The sequence below is a fragment of the Limulus polyphemus genome, unplaced genomic scaffold (assembly GCF_000517525.1).
Source record: "Limulus polyphemus unplaced genomic scaffold, Limulus_polyphemus-2.1.2 Scaffold4824, whole genome shotgun sequence".
NCBI classification, from domain to species: Eukaryota; Metazoa; Arthropoda; class Merostomata; order Xiphosura; family Limulidae; genus Limulus; species Limulus polyphemus.
The window spans coordinates 12,931-32,967 of record NW_013670434.1 but is presented as its reverse complement, the minus strand read 5'-3'; the positions used below and the strand labels follow the sequence as shown (position 1 = coordinate 32,967).

Genomic DNA, 20,037 nt, shown 5'->3' with positions numbered 1-20,037 from the left:
GGTGGGATGGGGATACGAACCCGCAACCCGCAGATTGCGAGTCGAGCGTCCTAACCACCTGGCCATGCCTGGCCAATAATGGTTTGTAACATCTCTAAATAATCCAGTGAAAACTTATGAGATATGCAGTTACTGAATACTATACATTAAATCCACATGAAATACAATATCTCGGCCAAATGTTAAAAAGATCAGTAATCTGTCACTTTATTTTTTATAAGACAAGTTATAATTCCAGTCAGTCTGCAAGCACTAACATGTAAGTCTGAACAATGTATTTCAACATCAACTCAGATTAATAACACGAAGTTTTCGCCACTTCTGTAGGCTGACAATTGTTTATGACACTCATTGGTGACCTTTAATTCTCCTAATTTGTAATGTAACTTTTTCATCTGCCTCAGCTTCATTGCAGAATGTGAACGTGGGCTAAATTTGCATTAGATCACTCCATTTAATACCTATAATCGCACACATAATTTATTAAGATTACGCTTTAGCTTCTTTGTGCTTCCACTACACTGTGTTTGTCTCGTTTTTTCTTGCTCCTTGATAGCTATTTATTTATAGCTGCTATATGTATTTGTCAGTGGAGCAGCTTTCGCAGCTTTATATCATAAATCAGAGAATGGGAATTGTTCTACTCTCCTGTTTTATTGGACAAACGTATATTCCAATGTGTAATCATCTCTTCCAGTTCTTTAAAGATAACAAGCCTCTTTCATATTACATGGCCTACTCCAGTGATGAGCTCACATATACATAGTGTTAGAAGTTTGTAACACGTACTACAATTAGAAGTAGTTCTCTCTTCACTGCAATTACGTATGCTAAGAATTTGCATACGCTATGACTTTCGTTGTACGTCTGTTAATAGAGCTCTGATCTCATTATCAGTGGCATCTGTATTCCATAGAAGTGGACAATATGGCCTTGTTTGAATAAGCTAACTCTTGCTTTGATATCTATAGAGACTTTCTGCGTTACCAGCTAAAATTGTCAATAGTACAACTATGTTAAAACAAGAAAATCTCCCCTTTACTACTGGTTTGTAGGCTTTTACTGCTTCGCCCGTAGTTAGATCTGTTGATACACTGTCCATACCAACTCTCTGTCCAAAGAATTCTGAAACTTTGTATATTAGCGTGTGCCTAAATTTCAGTCAAACCACGCGCTGAACTCGGAGGGAACTATCTGAAATATCCAGGTAATTATCTATACAATGATGTGGGAATGTTCATTACTTTATTAAGGTTACTTCAGAATTTGTCTCTTCCTCCTTTTTCACGATGAATACTGGTGACGATCTGATGGTTATATAATTATGTCTTTAAAAATTCACTAGATTTCAGCGCTACCTTCTGATGGTTATTTAATTCTGTCTTTAAGAATCCATTAGATTTTAGCACTACCTGTGTTCGTAATGTTCCAGGTAAGAGCACGAGTGGTGAATGTTTCATTGGTAGTGCATTATGACACTCAATTACATTTGTTCTATACAGGCAGCCATCTCATCTAACAAAAAATATGACCAAAAATAATTGCTGATGATTTTTATTGGCCATTGCCAAGAAATCTTTAACCGAAACCCCACATGTTTGGAAGCTGTTTTTCATTCTTGGTTGTTGTTTGAGTGATTGTTTGTCGTGAATTTCGCGTAAAGCAACTGGAGGGTTGTGTCTGCTAACCGTCCCTAATTTATAAGTGATAGACCAAAAGGAAGGAAGATAGTCAACACCACCCACTGCCACCTCTTGGGCTACTCTTTTACCAACGAACAGTGGGACTTGCTATCACATTATAACACCCACACGGTTGAAAGGGCTAGCATGTTCATGTTCGGTTCATTAAAATAAATTGTGAGATTGATTGTATTTTATGAAGATGGTTACAAGAGTAATTCCAAGAGAAGAAGTAAACTGAGCCTTTTTTTACAGTAAAAGTTGAAAACTCAGTGTGAAAGCTACATGTTTATAGTCCAGTCACCAAGCTACATTGGCTAGGGGGATGTATTCTCCTACAGCTAGTTATGTGGTAAGAACGGGCGGTATGCTATAAAATTTCTGGTTTGTTTGAAATGTTGGCTAAACATGTGAAGGAGTAATTGAAATTAGCTGTGTTATTAACATTACTTCATTCATACAGGTCTCGTAGTTAGTGCGTTCGATTTGCAACCTGATGATCGCAGTTCAAAGCTCCGTTTTGTTTAGCTCACTTTGGTAATCATGAGTTTATATGGGGAAAATGTTCATATAAATATATTTAATAAATGTTAAATAATTCAGTGAAATAGTGCGTGCTTCATACGATTATAAAGCGCGTAAAGTAATTTAAGAGTAGCTTAAGGATATGCAGTAGATGTTATTAAATGGTTGCCCACCTTCTAGTCAAAAATTCTAAATTAGGGATTTCTGCTCTATAAGTTAGGGATCTATGACGTAGTCGTTTAACATGTTTTAAATAAAGTGCAGTTCATGTTGAAAATAAATAAATAAAGGATTTCTGATCTTACAACTGTGTTAGTTGTAAAACATTGAGATATTCTACCTTTTGTCAACCATGGATTTATTAAGGATATTTTCTTTTCCAGCCAACAACTGTTTTTGCCACAGTTGCTTTAGTCTATAAACTACTAATGGACCAGAAAGTTCAAGATTTCGATCTCACTAGTGTCAAGGAGATTATAACAGGAGCAGCACCTTTAAACCGAGAAGCGAACGAAGAGGTTATTATGAAAAAGTTCCCGTTCTTGAAAAGTGTTCGACAGAGTAAGAGATAAACAGTTTATCAATTATGAAATACTGTATATATAAAAAGTTTGTAAAAAAAGATATTTGGTAGAACAAGATACTCATTTGTTGGTGATAAACTGCTACAGAGATGTATCTTATTTTACTTTTTATCAATTATACTTAACTATTACTCTATCTCTAGAGAGTTTAACAGCGACACCCTTCAAAGAGTCGATTAAGACTTGTAGTACTTATGCATCATTACTGTTTCATAACTCTGTCAGTTTAACAAGTGGCATTCAAGCTCTCTTTATAAGTTCTTCTAATATAACACGTGATGAATATATTTTACAGTTGCTCAATAAACATGGTAACTTAAAGTTATTATGATACTGTACTGTTGACTGCAATTGGAAGACCGATATTATAAACCTATTTTTGCCTTAACTAGTAACATAACAAGTAATCTGAACCAATAAAAACACATATTATCGCACATGGAACATGCTCTTAATTTCCTACCTTAATCAGTAATGAAAAATAACTTTACACCTCCAAAATCATACATATTTAAACGTCTACATTTTTTTATACAAAGAAGTATGCAATATAATAACATTATTAAAATTTGTTAATTTAAAAAGGGGAATAGGGACTGTAAAAAATACAGAAACAAGATTGCTAGCTTAAAGTGTAAATGCAGTCACAAAAAAGTAAACAAACAAGCTTAAGATTTAAGACACAAGATACAAAAAAATGGAACTTAAAAACTTGCAAGTAGAGATAGTGAACAAGGTAAGCATACAAGGATGGAAATACTTTAGACATTAGTTACTCAAGCTACAACTCCCTATTTTGACTCCATGCTGTTATCTATAATTACATTTGGTGGATTCAGAATAGGGATTTGTAGTTAAATAAAATTATCTTAAAGGGAGGAGGTTGGGAGTAAGAACTATGTAAGAAATATTTCGGTAGGGCTTTTGTAATTCTATTTAAGATCATTATACTCAAAATCTTTTATTTCTTTTTTATATTTTGCAAGGGCGGGGGGTTGGGAGTTGCATATAATAGAAATATTAGAGTGGGTTTATTTCTACTTTAGGAATAATAAGAACTTTAAACGGTAACTGCTTTCCCACAACTGGCTGCAGACAGTACAAGTTGAGACGTTGTGGGTGTAAGCACTCAACTCCATACCTTTAATTTATTTTCCATGCTTGCTGGCTAGTTTAACATCAGCGTTTGGATTTTGTCTGGTAGATTGGATATCCCCAACGCATTTGGGAGCTGTTACAACAGGCTTTATCCGTTATGAATTTATGTTAAGGACTGGGATTAACAATGGATTTTTCTAAAAACTTCTTAATGCTTATTTTATATTAAGTTCATTATTGTTTTAGAGTGCTGATTTTAATCGCTTATTAACAATTAATGTAAATAAAAGTATTGAAGCTACTTGTGTTATATATATATATATATATAAGAATAGTTAAACCTTAACAGTCTTAACATATTTTCTGAATTAATGGGCCGTTCAAATAAATATGAATATTATAAATATACAACGTTAAGTAGTTACACAATAAACGTACCTTTTAGAAACAGGGCACAGCTCTAAAAGACATCATGTTCCATTGGCGTTCTATGCTAACATCATCACATTTTGTTAAATATATAGTATTTTCTATTACTTTTGTTTGATTGAGGATGTAAAGAAAAAAATTATTATTTTTATTAAAAATCAAATAGTTGTCATATAAACCATACATTCAACAGAAGCATGAAAATAACGATCCAAATTATCTTTTTGTTCTTATGTTTAGTGTACGGTTTGAGTGAGACGATGATTCTCTCTATTGTGGAGAAAGGAAGTGTTCTTCCTAATTCTGTTGGAAAGTTATTTTCTTCAAATGAATTAAAGGTTCGTAATACTGAGAAGTGAAATAAACACTGTGTAATATCTAAAAGGTATGTTACTATAACCAAGGAGCAATGAAGCAGTTGGTGAAATAATTCATGTTATAATAATTTAAATAAAAAAAAAAGACTTTCAAATTGAATACTTTTAAAACATTCCATATCTTTATATAACTCCTTCTGTAAGAACGAAATTTGTCTTTTCCAAAGTTTGAGGCTTGTGAGGCTGTTATATTCTGAAATTCGTTTTAATTTTTCATCAAATCATGTAAAAACATAGGGTTTTCTAAATTCAATATCCAAACAGAAACCACCAAAATCATAATACTTTAACCTTAATACGAAAAGCAGTTTGTGACTTTTCTTCTAGTACGTGTATTTTGAAACCACAGTAAAACTTATGCCAATAACAATGTATTGTTAATATCAAGGTAAATAAACTCACCATTGTCAATTCTAACAGTGTAATAACCAGTTGATTAATGTGTATAATATCTAGTTTGCTTTACAGGTGATAGACGTCACCACTGGTGCAACTCTGGGTCCAAACGAATGTGGTGAGATTTATGTACGAGGAGAACAGGTGATGAAAGGTTATCTGAATAATCCTAAAATAACATCAGAAACAATCACCGCTGATGGTTGGTGTGTTACAGGTAAATTCATAATCTCCTGTTAAAATACATTTCTAAGTATAAGCTGATAGTCACTTTTTAATACCATTTTTAAACTCTTTTATGTCTGTTTACCGATTGTACTAGAATCACAATTGTAAGTGTTACAGTTAGGTTTTTATATATCGTATTATTAATATTATAAAGAGAGATATAATAATGATTAGTGCGTTGTAAGCGACCGAAGAAGTGAGAGTCCCAAGATTATGAAACTATGATCAGGACGTGTTATATTGCTTAACTAGTACATTAGTTAAACAAGTGGTTAATGAAATATATAACTGTAATTCTTAAAAATAAAAACAAGATAAAATGCACAATAAAATATTATTTGGTCGACAGCCAAAATTAAAAAGACTACATATTTCGGTAGCTTTACTCTGCAATCATCATAATATTTACATAAGAAGACAAGGCGTTACTGTGTCACAATTACATTTACAGATTGAAATAGAACAATTATCAAGTTTAATTATTTACTTTTTTACATTACTTTCAGAGAAGACATATTATTAGCTAAGGATACTTTTTTTTCAGTCTCGAAATAAATTTCCTTTTTTTCCTTTTGAAATTATATAGATGTTCCCTTACGGATATTAAACTAACAGGTCATAAAGATTACCGAAATCATAAAAGAAAAATTACTTGTATTTCATTAATTTTATAATAAAACATTACACAAACTGATGACTTGTTAGAAAACACAGGCCTTGCAAAAATGAATTGTTTTGCAATAATAGTCGCAAATACTGAGCTTGGAAACATTCTTTGGTATGATAAATCTTGAAACATGGAATTCTTCGACTGTAAGGAAGGCGTAGTTCATATTTTTCGCACACTGGTCATTTGTTTTTCTGACTTACTATACAAGGCGTTGGTTCATGGCCTTGTCCATCAAATCGCACATCTATAGCTAAATCTGCATGTCTGCCACCAGTAACTTGTTTTCTATCGCTTGAAGACTTTAGAACTAAAGCAATATTTCTTTTAAATTTAAGAGGGCTTGGTTTTTTTCTTTTGAATGTAACTTACAATACACGTTACAGTTACAAGCAAGTTTAGCAAATTCCTCACCAGTGGGCACCACCATTTATCTGCCCAGATCATAGGTACATACGTAGCTAGAAGGCGATAAGAGTGGTAAAAATTGATTAAGAGATTCAATTAATATATAACAGTGTCAATCCTAAATAGTTACACAAAAAAAGAAGCCATTTTTATCTAGGAGTATTAGTTGTTATAGGTAGGAACAATCTTTATTGGTTTATTCTTCTATCTATCGTATTCAGGGCCCATTATTTCCTTGGTAGATTGATAAACTTCAATATAAAATGTGCTAAATGTTAAAAGCCAAATATAGCCACTTACACCATAAAATGTTCACAAGCAGTGATATTGAGAAACCTGAGAACTTTGAAGTAAAATACTTTGTCAACAGGTGGCTTTAGGAGCAGATAAGGCATTAAAGTATGTGAAAAAGATTAAACGTATGAAACAGATATAAATGCCTGTATTCTTTTGGAAAAGGCGGAAGCATAGCTTTAACGCTAGTGATACCAATAGATATACATCTGTGTAAATAATGATATTATACAATTTTAATATACTGAACTTCCTTCTCATTCTTTTATTAAAACACGATTGTGAACAAGAGGGGCAGGAAATCTGATAAGTAAAATATAATAGCTCACCATTTCAATTACCGCACTAGTGGCCTTTACAAAAATAGTGGACACAAGTGGGAGATCTATGACAGGAATTCCTGGAAGGACCATGTCACTTGTGGTCAGACATTGGGTTGGAATGAGAGTATAAGCACGTATAAGACAACTCAAATAACCATCTTGTAGACAGGAACAATAAAAGAAACAATTTTAGTTAGCATATATTTCCAATTTTTGTGCACAAGTATCCATTTGACAACTGTAATATCTTGGTCTTGAGCCTTTTCTACACTATCAAGAAGATAGGCTATGGTAAGCAAAAAAGGAGATTTGTGTCTTACACTGTAATTTTTAGATTAAAACGTCTTACGGCCAGGCATGGCCAGGTGGTTAGGGCGCTTGACTCGCAATCTGAGAGTCGTGGGTTTGAATCTCCGTCCCACCAAACATGCTCGCCCTTTTCAGCGTTATAACAATCCCACTATTCATTGGTAAAAGAGTAGCCCAAGAGTTGGCGGTGGGTTATGATGACTAGCTGCCTTCCCTTTAGTCTTTCACTGCTAAATTATGGACGGCTAGCGCAGATAGCCCTCATGTAGTTTTGCACGAAATTCCAACAAAAAAAACCTAAGAGGAGCAAGTAAGCTCCCTTAAGCCCCTTTGCACACAGAATATTTGCATTTTATTCCAAAGTTTTTCTCTGAAAATGAAGATTAAAAATCTGAGAATATGTGATAAAAGTTTGTTGGTTGGATGGTTGTGGGTTTATGGGTCAAAATACCATAGCTACATGCACCAAGCATTTCGATCAAAAATCAGACAAAAAAAATAAAACCACCAAAAAGCAATACAAATTATTTAAAAAGAGTATAATAGAAAAAAAATCAACGTTGTGTTTTGTACAAACAAGGTTCAAAAATTAAACATTTGAAAAGGCTATTGGCCCGTAAAATGCTAAAAACAAAATAAATCTGGACATTGTCATTGTTGCCAATGGCACTATCCAACATCAAAGATAAACCACGAGAAAAAATATGACTAAAATGATAAATTATGCTAATTTTTGCAATCGTAGCAACAACACAAAAGTATAATGTGAGCAATCGGCAGATCAGTCCATTGTAAAAGAAATCTGTGAGTAAAAAAACTGTGACCAATGTGAAGACTAGACTAGACAACTTACTCTCTCTGATTCGTACACAGACTAGATAGCAAACAACAACAACAGGCTTTATCAGGAAAATTTGTTGTGATGTTGCTCACTCCATAAAAACTGCCAACTGCCATGAAGCTTCACCTTAGTGACACACCTGAAGTCCACATAAGGAACAGGTAGGGCTGTGACGTTGCCAGAGCAGATGGATTTAGCTGTAGTATAATCATCCTCATTCTCACAAACACCAACATGATCAGGAATCCATAAAAACTGAATAGGGAAGGATAAGAAAAAAAAATGGGCTAGTCATTTCTGGATATCCAAGGGAACTGAGATAGGAGTTACATCAAATGACTCCAGAGCCTTTAAAGAGCTAAGCAAGTCCATATAGTTCACACAGTTAATATACTGCTTAGCTTCAAGATGATCCAGAAGAAGTGAAATGGCATATAACTCAGTAATAAACACAGAATCTGTAGAGGGGATCTGCGAACAACTACAAAGCCGCTGCAAAACAGAGCCAACAGAGTTATCAGCTTTCGAACCATCCATAAAAATGACACAGAAAAATGGTTTGATAGGTATTCATTAAAAAGAAGATGGTACTTCCAACCAGGAGTAACAAACCTCATCAGATGGCTCAAAGAAAGGCCATAAGTGGGAATGGTAATAAGCCATGGCAGGATAGACTGATCATCAGATTCATCAATATCATCCAATGTCACACTAATTCATTTAATTGTGCCTGGATGCGAAGACAACTGTTTGTAAAAAGTACAGCTCACCAAGGCATGAAGACACAATGGCAGATGAGATGTTAAAGTAAGGAGCAGAGGTTTGAAGCACACTATAAAGAAAGATGCAAACATTTGGGGTGAAGAAGCGGTTCATAAGACACAGTATATAAACAGTGAACCAGAGAAGTGTGTAAAGCCCCCATGCAGAGATGAAGTCCCTGATAATATACAGAATCCAATAATTTGAAGGCAGAGTTCCTGACTGAACTATAGACCAGAGATCCATAGTCTAGTTTTGATTGGATGAGGGTACAATAGATCTTCATCATAGAAAACCTATTCACTCCCCAAGAGGTGGAAGAAGACAAAGCTGCTTAATGTGAGAAATAAATATCAGCTTGTGGTCAAAGAGAAGTCCACCAAGACAGAGCTCTGGAGCAGGCTGAAATTCCTGCTGGTGAAAATAATACACAAATTTTTAGATTATGAGAATGTGAAACCATATGTTGTAGCCCACTGCAACAAGTGAGTGAGAGAAGTCTGAAGTTGCTATTCAATAAACCTCATATTTGATGACGAAAAAGAAAACTGAAAGCCATCAATATACCGGCTGTTTGCAACTATAGGAGGAAGTTGTTCAGTGATATCATTGATCGTAATACTAAAGGATTCCAGGTTCCTGTGTGAAGAATTGAACCAATGTTGATCCCACATGGAATTGGAATGACCTGTCATTTAAAAGTTTCAAATAAAAGTGGGCAAATGGCCTCAAAAACCATAGGAATAGCGATCCAGTATGCTACGAAAGATTCACGTAGTGTCATACACCTTCTTATGATTAAAAAAGATCTCAAGATTTTTTCCTCTAAGAATAAAAACGCAGGATAGTAAGAATCCATCAAAACCTTAATCTAATTTAAACTAGAAAGAACACCTCGACAGTTCCACTGTATCAGAGAGGTCATTTTTACTTAGAAGTAGCAAGAATGCTAGATGGCAAGTCTTTTTGTTTACAATTACAACATTTCTGTTTACTAGAAAGAGGTAAATAAACCTCCCTGGTCCGTACACTTGCTTAATAGCGCAGGTTAGCATCAAAAGGATGAGGTTCAAGATAACAAGTGTATGACCAAATAATAATCCTGCACCCCAGGGCCAATGGAGAAGAGTCACTGGTTTCAGTGGAAGAGACACAGATCAGAGTATATGTAGACTTGTCAACTAAGTATCCATGGAGGGCAGAAGACAATATGGTTAGATAATGACTTTGTTGGATGAATGGAGAGATCTGACTTTATCCCAAGTTTGTTAGTGGAGCATAGTGCAGCAACATATAATTACATTTTGGAAGAGGATTTATCATCTTATGTGCCTCATAATAAGAAATATTGTTAACAGCTCTTAAGTACTGTACTTCTTTCTCCATCCGTTTAGGGACCTAATGGTTAGGATATTCGACTTACAATCTGTGAGTTGTAAATTTAAATCCCTACCAAGAAACACGCTTGCCCTTTTAGCCGTGGGGGCATTATAATATGATGGTCAATCCTACTATTCATTTGTAAACGAGTAGTCCAAGAGTTGACAGTGGGTGGTTTTCACAAGCTGATTTCCCTCTAGTCTATCACTGCTAAATTAGGGACAGCTAACACAGATAGCCTTCAAGCAACTTTTAGTGAAATTCAAAACAAATCAGATAAATCCATTTAGGACATAACTGAAAGTAGAGTGGTGGGAAACATTGCAGTTTACACAATGTGAATCCTGTTCATACTCATATCTATCACGGCCTTTGCCACCACAACAAACACAGATCAAAGTACCTCAATAAGAGTGTCCTAACCATCAGTGGAAAAAAATGTAGAAGACTAGGAATATAGGGCCTCAATATGCAGTTCAGATAACCTTCCTTGAAAGTGGCAGGTAAACATGGTGCTGTAAATGTCCAATTAAGAATGCTGGTAGACCACATTATTCCATCTTTTCAAGACGAGATACATTAGGCAGTTGAAACTCCTTGGCAGGAGAAACCAGCGAGGCTTTCCTTCTTGGGAATGTTAAGCAACTCCCTCTCAATGATAACTTCTCTTAAGAAATTCAAAGTAGCACGAGGAATAACCTCAATAGATATATCTCCAATGGATTTTGATTTTAAGAGATGATCACTGTCCAATACTTGGAATGTTTCCACCAAACTTTTCCTAGATCATAACTTCTTGACTGATTTAGCAAAGCCAGCAAGCTCCTCTAATCTTTTTTGGATGATAAAAAGAGATTTTTCCAATAATGAATGAAGAATAAGAGAATGAGGTACATTTTAGTAAATATTAACTTTGGAACAGCAGGTTCATACAATCATGATCGCTTTTGAATTGAATTTTTTATTATTATTTTCATTTGTTTATTATTCATGAAAAAGAGAAAAATATTCAGTATCCACTTATTCTATCCACCATGGAGTCTTACAAGAGAAAGTGCCACATTAAAGCCACATCAGGGTTTCATAGGCAAAATACCCAAACACCAGCATCAAACAGATATATTGTCCACAACACCCATTGAGAATGATACTGGTATTCAGTTTTACCCTAGGACCTATCAAAAGATCCTGGACGTGCCATCCCAAGACTACCCATCTACAGGAATTCATGGCCAAAGTGGTGTGTTGCAGTATTCCCGACACCACTCAACCATCAGAATCCTTTACTCCCCTTCATAAGTCAACATGCACTTCAAACGTGTGGATTGATTTTTCTGAATCCCAGAAAATGTAAACTACACAAACATAATCTTTCCTGAGAGATCCTCTCACCACATACAGGGATCTGTATATCTCGAGGGCCTAGTAAATGAAGAGTCTTCAATTTAGGACCTCTTTAAGTTCTCATCTGAGATTTAGGAATTAAAATTTTCCATACTAGAGTCAGTAATATGTGGTACTGAACCGACCTTTCATGAACTAACATAAAGAGACTTCTAAACAGACATAAATCTAATGCCACGGTTTTATGGGTAATATACTCATATACCATCCCTAAGACTATCCACAACACTCATTCAGCATGTCTTTTGTTCTTATCCATAACAGATCAACTTATTTACCCTGGATGGGACTCCTGTCTATACTAATATAAGGCACAAACAATGTGCACTTAATTACTAGAATCCTATCCTACCCTTCACAGGTTGCCATGCGTTATAAACATGTGGGTGGATGTTCGGATTCCAGAGGAGGTAAACTAAATTGGTTAAACCTTTCGGGAGACCCTACCACCAACAGAAATTCACCTCAAGGGTTTTCTTCTGAGACCCACACGGGAATCATGAATATATTTGTAAGTGTTAATGTATTTGCAGTAGAACTGCACGTGGAAGAAAAAAGGAGGTTACAAATGTATACAGATTATAAATAAGTGCAATTTAACTATGAATCCTGAGAATTTTTTGTGAAACCTCAGTCTTTCTTTCGTTCTCATCATTTTTTAAACTCAATTCACTTCTCAATATGCTGACATTTTCAGTAGTGGGAATGAAGTCACAGTCTTGTGAACATTGGCAAAACATGGCTGACTGGTTATATGGGGTATTTTGTGGATCAATTAATTGTAGAGCCCACGTATCCATTGTTACATCTTGGACATAAAAAATATAGATTACATAAGAGCAATGAGTTTTTTAATCCTTTAAACTAACAATAATTACTGAAATATCCTATTGATTTAAAACAACTCTAAGTTGAATTAGGGAATAAACCTTATTATTCAAAACAGCTTTAGCCTTTTTATTTAATTCGATAGCATGTTTGCTTGTATATGTTAAAATACAATAAACTATTTCTTTAGTTCTACATTTATTAATTTTGGAAGTGTACCAAGTGTTCTTAGTAATACCATCACTCAAATGTAAAGGAAACTGTTCTTAAGTAAAAACTTCTTAAAATTTACCACTTCTTCATGAAATCCAGAAAACAAGTGACATTTTCATAAGTCCAGTGTATTAAAATATAAACTAAATTCTTTATAAACTCAAATGGTATAAAACTTTGAAAATGAAAATATAACTCAGCAAATGCTTATTCATGGGAACATTTACTTTCAAAACTTTTACCTAAATTAACTATTTTAGTGGCTAAAAAGGTAAGGTGGGTGCAGTTTGTTCATAACCATACATTTAATATTACCATGTTTACTATTTAATTAATTTTGAAAATAATATCTATCAAATTTATTTTTAAATACAACAAATGTGTCCTCTACATATCTTCTGTAATACGAAGATTTAAACTATTCAGGAAAATTTTAACTACTTTTTCTCATGATAACTTAAAAACAGATTAGCTAAACATATTGCAATCCTTTAACCCATGGAAACTCCATCAATTTGTTTTTATTGTTTTGATATACCTCTAATATTCCACGTTTTGGAATATTAAATTACTACTTAACTCTATACTTGATAACTCTATACTTCATTTAAAAGTATATTTGTACATAATGAATCAGTGTCCAAACTAGCAATATACACAGGTTCATCAAAAATAATTTAGAAACATATATAGTAAACTCAAAACTATAATTTTGCATATAAATGAAGTATTCATCGATTTTGGTAGCACTCATTAAGATGAAACATAGCTACTAATTAGTATTTAATTGATAACTTTTTACATTATAATATGCTGTCTACCATTTCGTATAAAATCTAGAATAGATATGAATTAAACCTTAAGTTAACTTAATTTTCTCTAAACAGCAAAGTAGTTGTCTGTATTTTAATTCTGATAATTATTTTCCTAAAAGACAGTATTTTTATAAAACTTTTCTAACTTTTCTTTCTCATTCAACATAACAGAAGAGTTCAAAGTTACAATATTTTAAATCAAAGTCAATAATAGCAATGATTACCTTTACATTGAAATGATGATTTTTGTGATCACAACAAAAATAAAGCATGTATCTTTACTTTTATAATTACCAAGAAACTAATAATTTTTTTACCATTTACAATAGGGGATTACGGATATTATGATTCGGAAGGAAACCTTTATATTACTGACAGAATAAAAGAAATGATCAAGACGGAATTCCACCAAGTTTCTCCAACAGAAATTGAGTCATTGTTGTGCAGTCATCCTGCTGTTGATGACGCTGCTGTAATTGGGATAGTGGATTCTTCCTTGGAGGAAGTTCCACGTGGCTATGTAGTGTTGAAACAAGGTTGTAAAGTGGAGCCAGCAGAACTTATTCAGTTTGTGTCAGGTAAATGATGTTACATTTATATGTATGTAACTTATTCAGTTTTTACAACCTTGATCTATCTGACGATACAGAGTGCCTGAGCATCTGAAGCTTAGTTGCTGTAGACACGTTTAATTTAAAAGGGTTATAAAACAACTACTTGCAATAAGATTGTTTGATGAAACTTTGCCATGTGTCTTAATAATGTAGGATTCGTTATTTCACTTTGCCATGCCCTATCACAAAATGATTTAAGCCTAAATGTTAATATATACATATGCAAATAAACTCAATTTTTAAAGAACATTTTGTTACTCGTTAGCATCCAAATATTAATTTGATGTAACCAAATATAGCTAACAAAATGATAACATTTGTTAATGATGTTTTCTGAGAATAATTGTCATATTACCGAATACTCGACCATTCAATGTGTAATTCCACCATGAGAAGCTTATGACAGGAAGATATGTAAAAGTCCTTGGTGTGTAAGATATTCATAATCATTTAGCAGAATTCTTAAATGTGAATGGCCCAAAAAGAAAGCGTTTGTTGTTCTCCGTAGAAGCTCTTGCTTATTAAAGCATTTAAAACAGCTGCAGGCTCTGAAACCACACCTTAATCCAATTCAGGCCAATAATCTCATTCGCCTGTTGAAGATTATGGTTATAAAAAAGAACTCTCCAACGCAAAATATTTTTGCAACTAACTTGGAAATTTTCACTGATACCATTAACTAGAGAATAAAAAAGGTATTTGATATTGACAAAGAATTACAAGCAAAGGGTTCACAAGCTTCCAACCATACCTTAAATTATTGGTAATTGTAAAGAGAAAGATAGCCAAAGAAAGTAGAACCCCAGCAATGACATCAGACTCCATATTTATCAAGCCCTTCGATACAGATCTAAGAGACTTGTGTACCCGTTATCTATTAAATTAATTTTTGGAAGCTGATAGCCACGTATAACGGGAGGACTGACTAAAAGAATAACTGATCTAACATTGATCTCATCATCAGTTGCAGAAGCTAGTTACAATGAAAACTGTTTCGGGTATTAATGACCATCGGACTCAGTACAATCGAAAATGTGGCACATAGTTTCAAGTGCAATACATTGTTCTTATAAACAGCAATTAATCCTAAGTGTTTTTAGTAGGTATTACTTTTTGGGAAGGAAATGGGAGGAAACTTCCCACTAACCCTTTGAAACATGTCCCAAATCACCTTGTCAAAGGTATAGTGAAACTAGCATAACCCAAGATTCCTTCTGACATTGATGTTTGACATGTAGGGCATAGGCACAATCAATCTGAAAGTTTCATGCAGCTGTGCAGAGTGTAATATCTGTGGAAGATATCCTAGGCCTATATCTGAGCCTTCCATGTCCATTGACACTCATGTGTCTTATCATAGGTGAGGATACTGTGGCAAATGTGTCAAGGTTTTGGGGATCATACGAACAGCTGCCTGAACAATACAATCAGCTACTGCCTCCACATAATAATTAATAGTGGGGAGGTTGATTTCAGCAAGATAAAGCTCTGATAGAGAGTATCAAAGAAGACGCAGTCAGCCTTCATCATAGCCCACAAGTTGAATGACATCGACTGTGACTGAACTCCCTCAGAGCGATGGGAAAATTATCACTGCTCTGTGGATCATTGTCCACCTTACAAGACAAACAAGCAGAGAATAGAACAAATGGATAGATGTATGACAATAAAAAAACTAACAAGAGGCATGAAAATATGTATATGATCCAGTATTGAAGACAGAAAGGTTGTGATTTGAGAACACACATTCCCAAAAAAACTCCTTCCATCAAAGACTAGCACCACCCAGAGATAATTGTGTCCATTAAAGTCTCCCAGGATGAAGAGGTGAGATGGAAAATGCTTGACAAGATCTTCCTAGTCGTAATTCTCTCTCGGCAACAGGTAAAGGCAACAAATTGTGATGGTATGACTAATAGAGTCAAGGATGACATCAGCTTCCAGTGGTGCACAATATTGGTGGGTGCATAATGGACAACCAGCAGTGCCACACTCACATGAACCTGTCTTTCACACATCGTCTCTTTCTTGTATAAGTTAACCACCAAAAGGTGTCAGCATCAGCAGGTTTCAGGATCACCTCCAGTAATGACAGGCATGCAGGATGATAGTAACCAATCAAGGTTTTAATGTCATCTAAATTAGAATGGAAACCTCAACAGTTCCACTGTATCAAAGTGGCCATTGTTTCTTAGAAGCAGCAGGAGAACCAGGTGGAGGACTTTTTTATGTGTGTTTAGTAGAAAGAGATAAATCAACTTCCTTAGATCTTTTCCCAGTCAGAGTGAATGACCAAATGACCTCGAGGCTGATGGAGATGGTAACAAGAATTTACTGGGTTCTATAGAAGAGACAAGGATAGGAGTAGCATAGAGTTGTCAACTCGTGTATCCATGGTAGGAAGAAAACCATTTACATGGCTAGAGAAAACTTGATGAGAGGAATGCAAAGATCTATCTGCATTCCAAATGTAACAGTGGAATGGAGTGTAGTACCATATGTCCGAGTGGAAAGAGAGAACAACTTCAATGCCTTGGGATAAGAAATGTTGTTAACAGTTCTTAACCACTGTACCTCCTTATCCTCCATCCATTTAAGGCACGAACAAAACTAGGAGGGGTAGAAGCCATTGCAGTTAACACAATGTGAATTCTGTTGACACCCATAGCTATGGTGGCTTTTGTCACCACAAAGAGTACACATATTAAAGTACCATCACAAGATGTTTGAGAGTATCCAAATTGCTGGCATATGGAAGCATTATAATATAGAACATACCTTACAGTTCAAATAACTTATCTTGACAGTAGCAATGCAATCAATGTCAAAATATATGTTAAAATAAATTTCAGTAGAGAGATGTCTGTTCCCTGTAAGAGTAATCTAAATTCCAAGAAAAGGTAGAATATTTTGTATTTCAACAGTAAGTTGTATATTATTATATTGAGCATTATGGTGAACATGAATCAGCTGTTTAAACATTTTTCTTCAATATTCTCCCTCCAAAATTAAATTCAATAATATGACTCGTGTAGTTTTAATCTTAGCAAAGACAATTGCGAAGTTTGTAATATATACATGTGAAATTGTTTTTTTTTTAAAGGGGGATACCAACATGGTGATTGGTGTTCCTCAATATATTTTAGACAGTTAGTATGTTCTGTGTATGGGTAATTGTTATGATATTGATTGTCAGTGTAATAATTCCTGATGGAAGTGTTTACACAAACAAAACCTTTGTACTGTCTTTGATTTAAAAAGTATCGTAAAATAAACATATCGCTGCTGTTAGATAAATCAAAACAGACCTCAACATACAGTATTTGAAATCTTCGTCTAAAATATAACAACAATGTTTTGAAACATGAGATAATAAAGTCTCACATGTTTAAGTAGAATCGATCTTCATTTTGTTCTAAGTCAACTGAAACATTCTGACAGTATGTCAGGCACGGTATACAATAATTGATGTTTCGTCGTTTATAATGACATTTTAGAAACGTACAGTTTAATTAAATACAAACATTGTATTTAACTGATATGTATAACAACATATTTACAGTGAACCATCTATTTTAAGTATATTGTAAACACATAGTGACAGTGCATTATAATTGACTTTTATTTTAATAAACGTTTTTCGTACGCTTAAATGGAAGTTTTATCTGTAATAACTAACACTAAAAATCATACAATACACCAATGTTTAACTCTCTCTTGACTTCAGTTCATGATCACGTGATGAATCGATTTTTCATATTATTCTAAGTGGATTTAAACACTCTGATAGTTTTTTGGACACAATATTTAATAAATTGCCCCCCCCCCCAGTGGCACAGCGGTATGTCTGCGGAGCTTACAACGCTAGAATCCGGGTTTCGATACCCATGGTGGGTAGAACACAGATAACCAATTGTGTAGCTTTGTGCATAATTACAAACAAACACACAATGCAATACATTAACCATTTAAACGTTATGGAAAGAACTTTTAAATTTCAGTAATTAAAGTATAATGTACATATGTTCATTATTAAATGTATTGTGTAGTATAATTACGGTCTAATTTAATATATTTAGTGATCTGCAAAAGTGAATACTAATCTTATGTAGAGTTTATTATTAATTCTGTATAATGATCATAGTAACTGGTGTTTTGTATGTATAATAATATATGACAAACACTGATTTGTATAATTCATGTTACCAAAAACTTGGTTTATAATTTATGGTCCTTGGACTAGCTAGCCAGTTATTGCAAAATAGACTTGGTCATACTAATCTTATGGTTTTCTTAACCAAGACGGTCAGTGGCCTTGAATATCAAACACTTCGGACTGTGACCATCCTCTCTTCTTAGGTTGTTTGAAGTGTAGACGATAATGACGTCAGTATTTCTGTAGTGGGTTTGTGTACTCTATGCATATGTGTGACTACTTGGTGACCTTTGTAATTCTTAGAAGTCTGTATCCAGATTGTATGCACGTGAATTAAGGTTAAACAGTATCAAGGTTTGATACTTCTAATCCGATGATTTTTCTAAACTTCTTTATTTCTTAACCAAGACGTTTAGTATCCTTCAATGAGTCAGTCTTCGCAAACTGTATGTTGGTGATGTCAATATCTCCAAGGTGCTGTAAAAGAAATATTTACATTTGATCACGTGCTGTCACAATAACTGTCTATATGCTTGTTCTAGTTTGTTAGTTTTATGAACTTATATATGTATGTATATGTATATATATGTATGTATGTTTTATGATAGTGGCCAGTCTGAAAGTTGTGGTGTTTTAAATATTAGTAATCAGTAATTCGATCATTTGTTATATTTAGCTCTATGGCGATTACTGGTTATAATATGAATGATTTGTGAAAGTGAAATAGTAAGTGTCCTACAGAGCATTGAAAGAAGTTATGTTTTCCAAACAATATTTGTGTGCGTTTGGAGGTGATCAATTGCTATATAGAAAAATGTACGGATACAATATGTTAATCATTTATTATTTTAGTACAAATGTTAAAATGTGTAAAATAATGATTTTGAAATAACTAAATCTAGACTTTATGACTTGTAGAAGTACTGCCACAGTATATTTGTTAAAATCCTACGGAAAGTTGTTAAAATAGTAGTAATTATATTGTTACGTATCAACTTCTTTGTTTGTTTCCGGTAAAAATTCTTTCCGAGGATCTTCAGAGATAGAAGTCCTTTCTTGATTAAACCAATTTATTTTTCCTCGATACAAACTTTTAATACACAGAAGTTCCACAATCAGTACGTTTCTCGTCACTTTAAACTTAACAACTTTTGTAATACCGCTATAATTCACAGCGATTCACAATCTCGATAATTTCGCTCTGGACGAGTGCAAAACACACACTTTACGGCTCACTAGCTCGAAACTAACAGAATCATAAATTACACGGAACTCAAAGTAACTAATACTTTCTCTTCATTCATCCTCGCTTGCTTTCGCTGCCAGGCTTTTATAGTAACGAAGAGGGCATCTCGAACACACTCGGATTTCTCTGATAATTCGAGAAACTCATCACGCACGCCAACGCGCCACCAGCGTCACGTGATTTCCGCTGTCGTAACAATATATATTAGATATTAATGTCGCGTTTTGGAACACTTTCATTAATCACCTCCAAAAATATCCCGTATAATAATTAAACGAACGGCCTAAACCTCACGTTAGTGTAGCCTATATAATGTATAAAGTTTATCATATTCTAATCCTTTATAGTGATGGACACGATGATACATACATTCGGCATGTAATGCTGTTTGATTACAAGAAGGGAAACAACGCCTCTGTGTCCACAAAGAATATCAAGGATTTGTTTGTTTTGAATTT

General features: G+C 34.1%; 1 protein-coding gene across 1 annotated transcript in view; it reads left to right on the top strand.

The window, feature by feature from the left end:
* The window catches only part of LOC106471735 (4-coumarate--CoA ligase 1-like), a 44,662-nt gene that overhangs the window by 19,212 nt on the left and 5,413 nt on the right, over positions 1-20,037 (top strand). The window contains exons 6-9 of the mRNA XM_022400342.1: positions 2,591-2,768; positions 4,559-4,656; positions 5,164-5,308; positions 13,893-14,141. Coding sequence (XP_022256050.1) covers positions 2,591-2,768; positions 4,559-4,656; positions 5,164-5,308; positions 13,893-14,141 — 670 coding nt within the window. The remainder of the gene's footprint in view (positions 1-2,590; positions 2,769-4,558; positions 4,657-5,163; positions 5,309-13,892; positions 14,142-20,037) is intronic.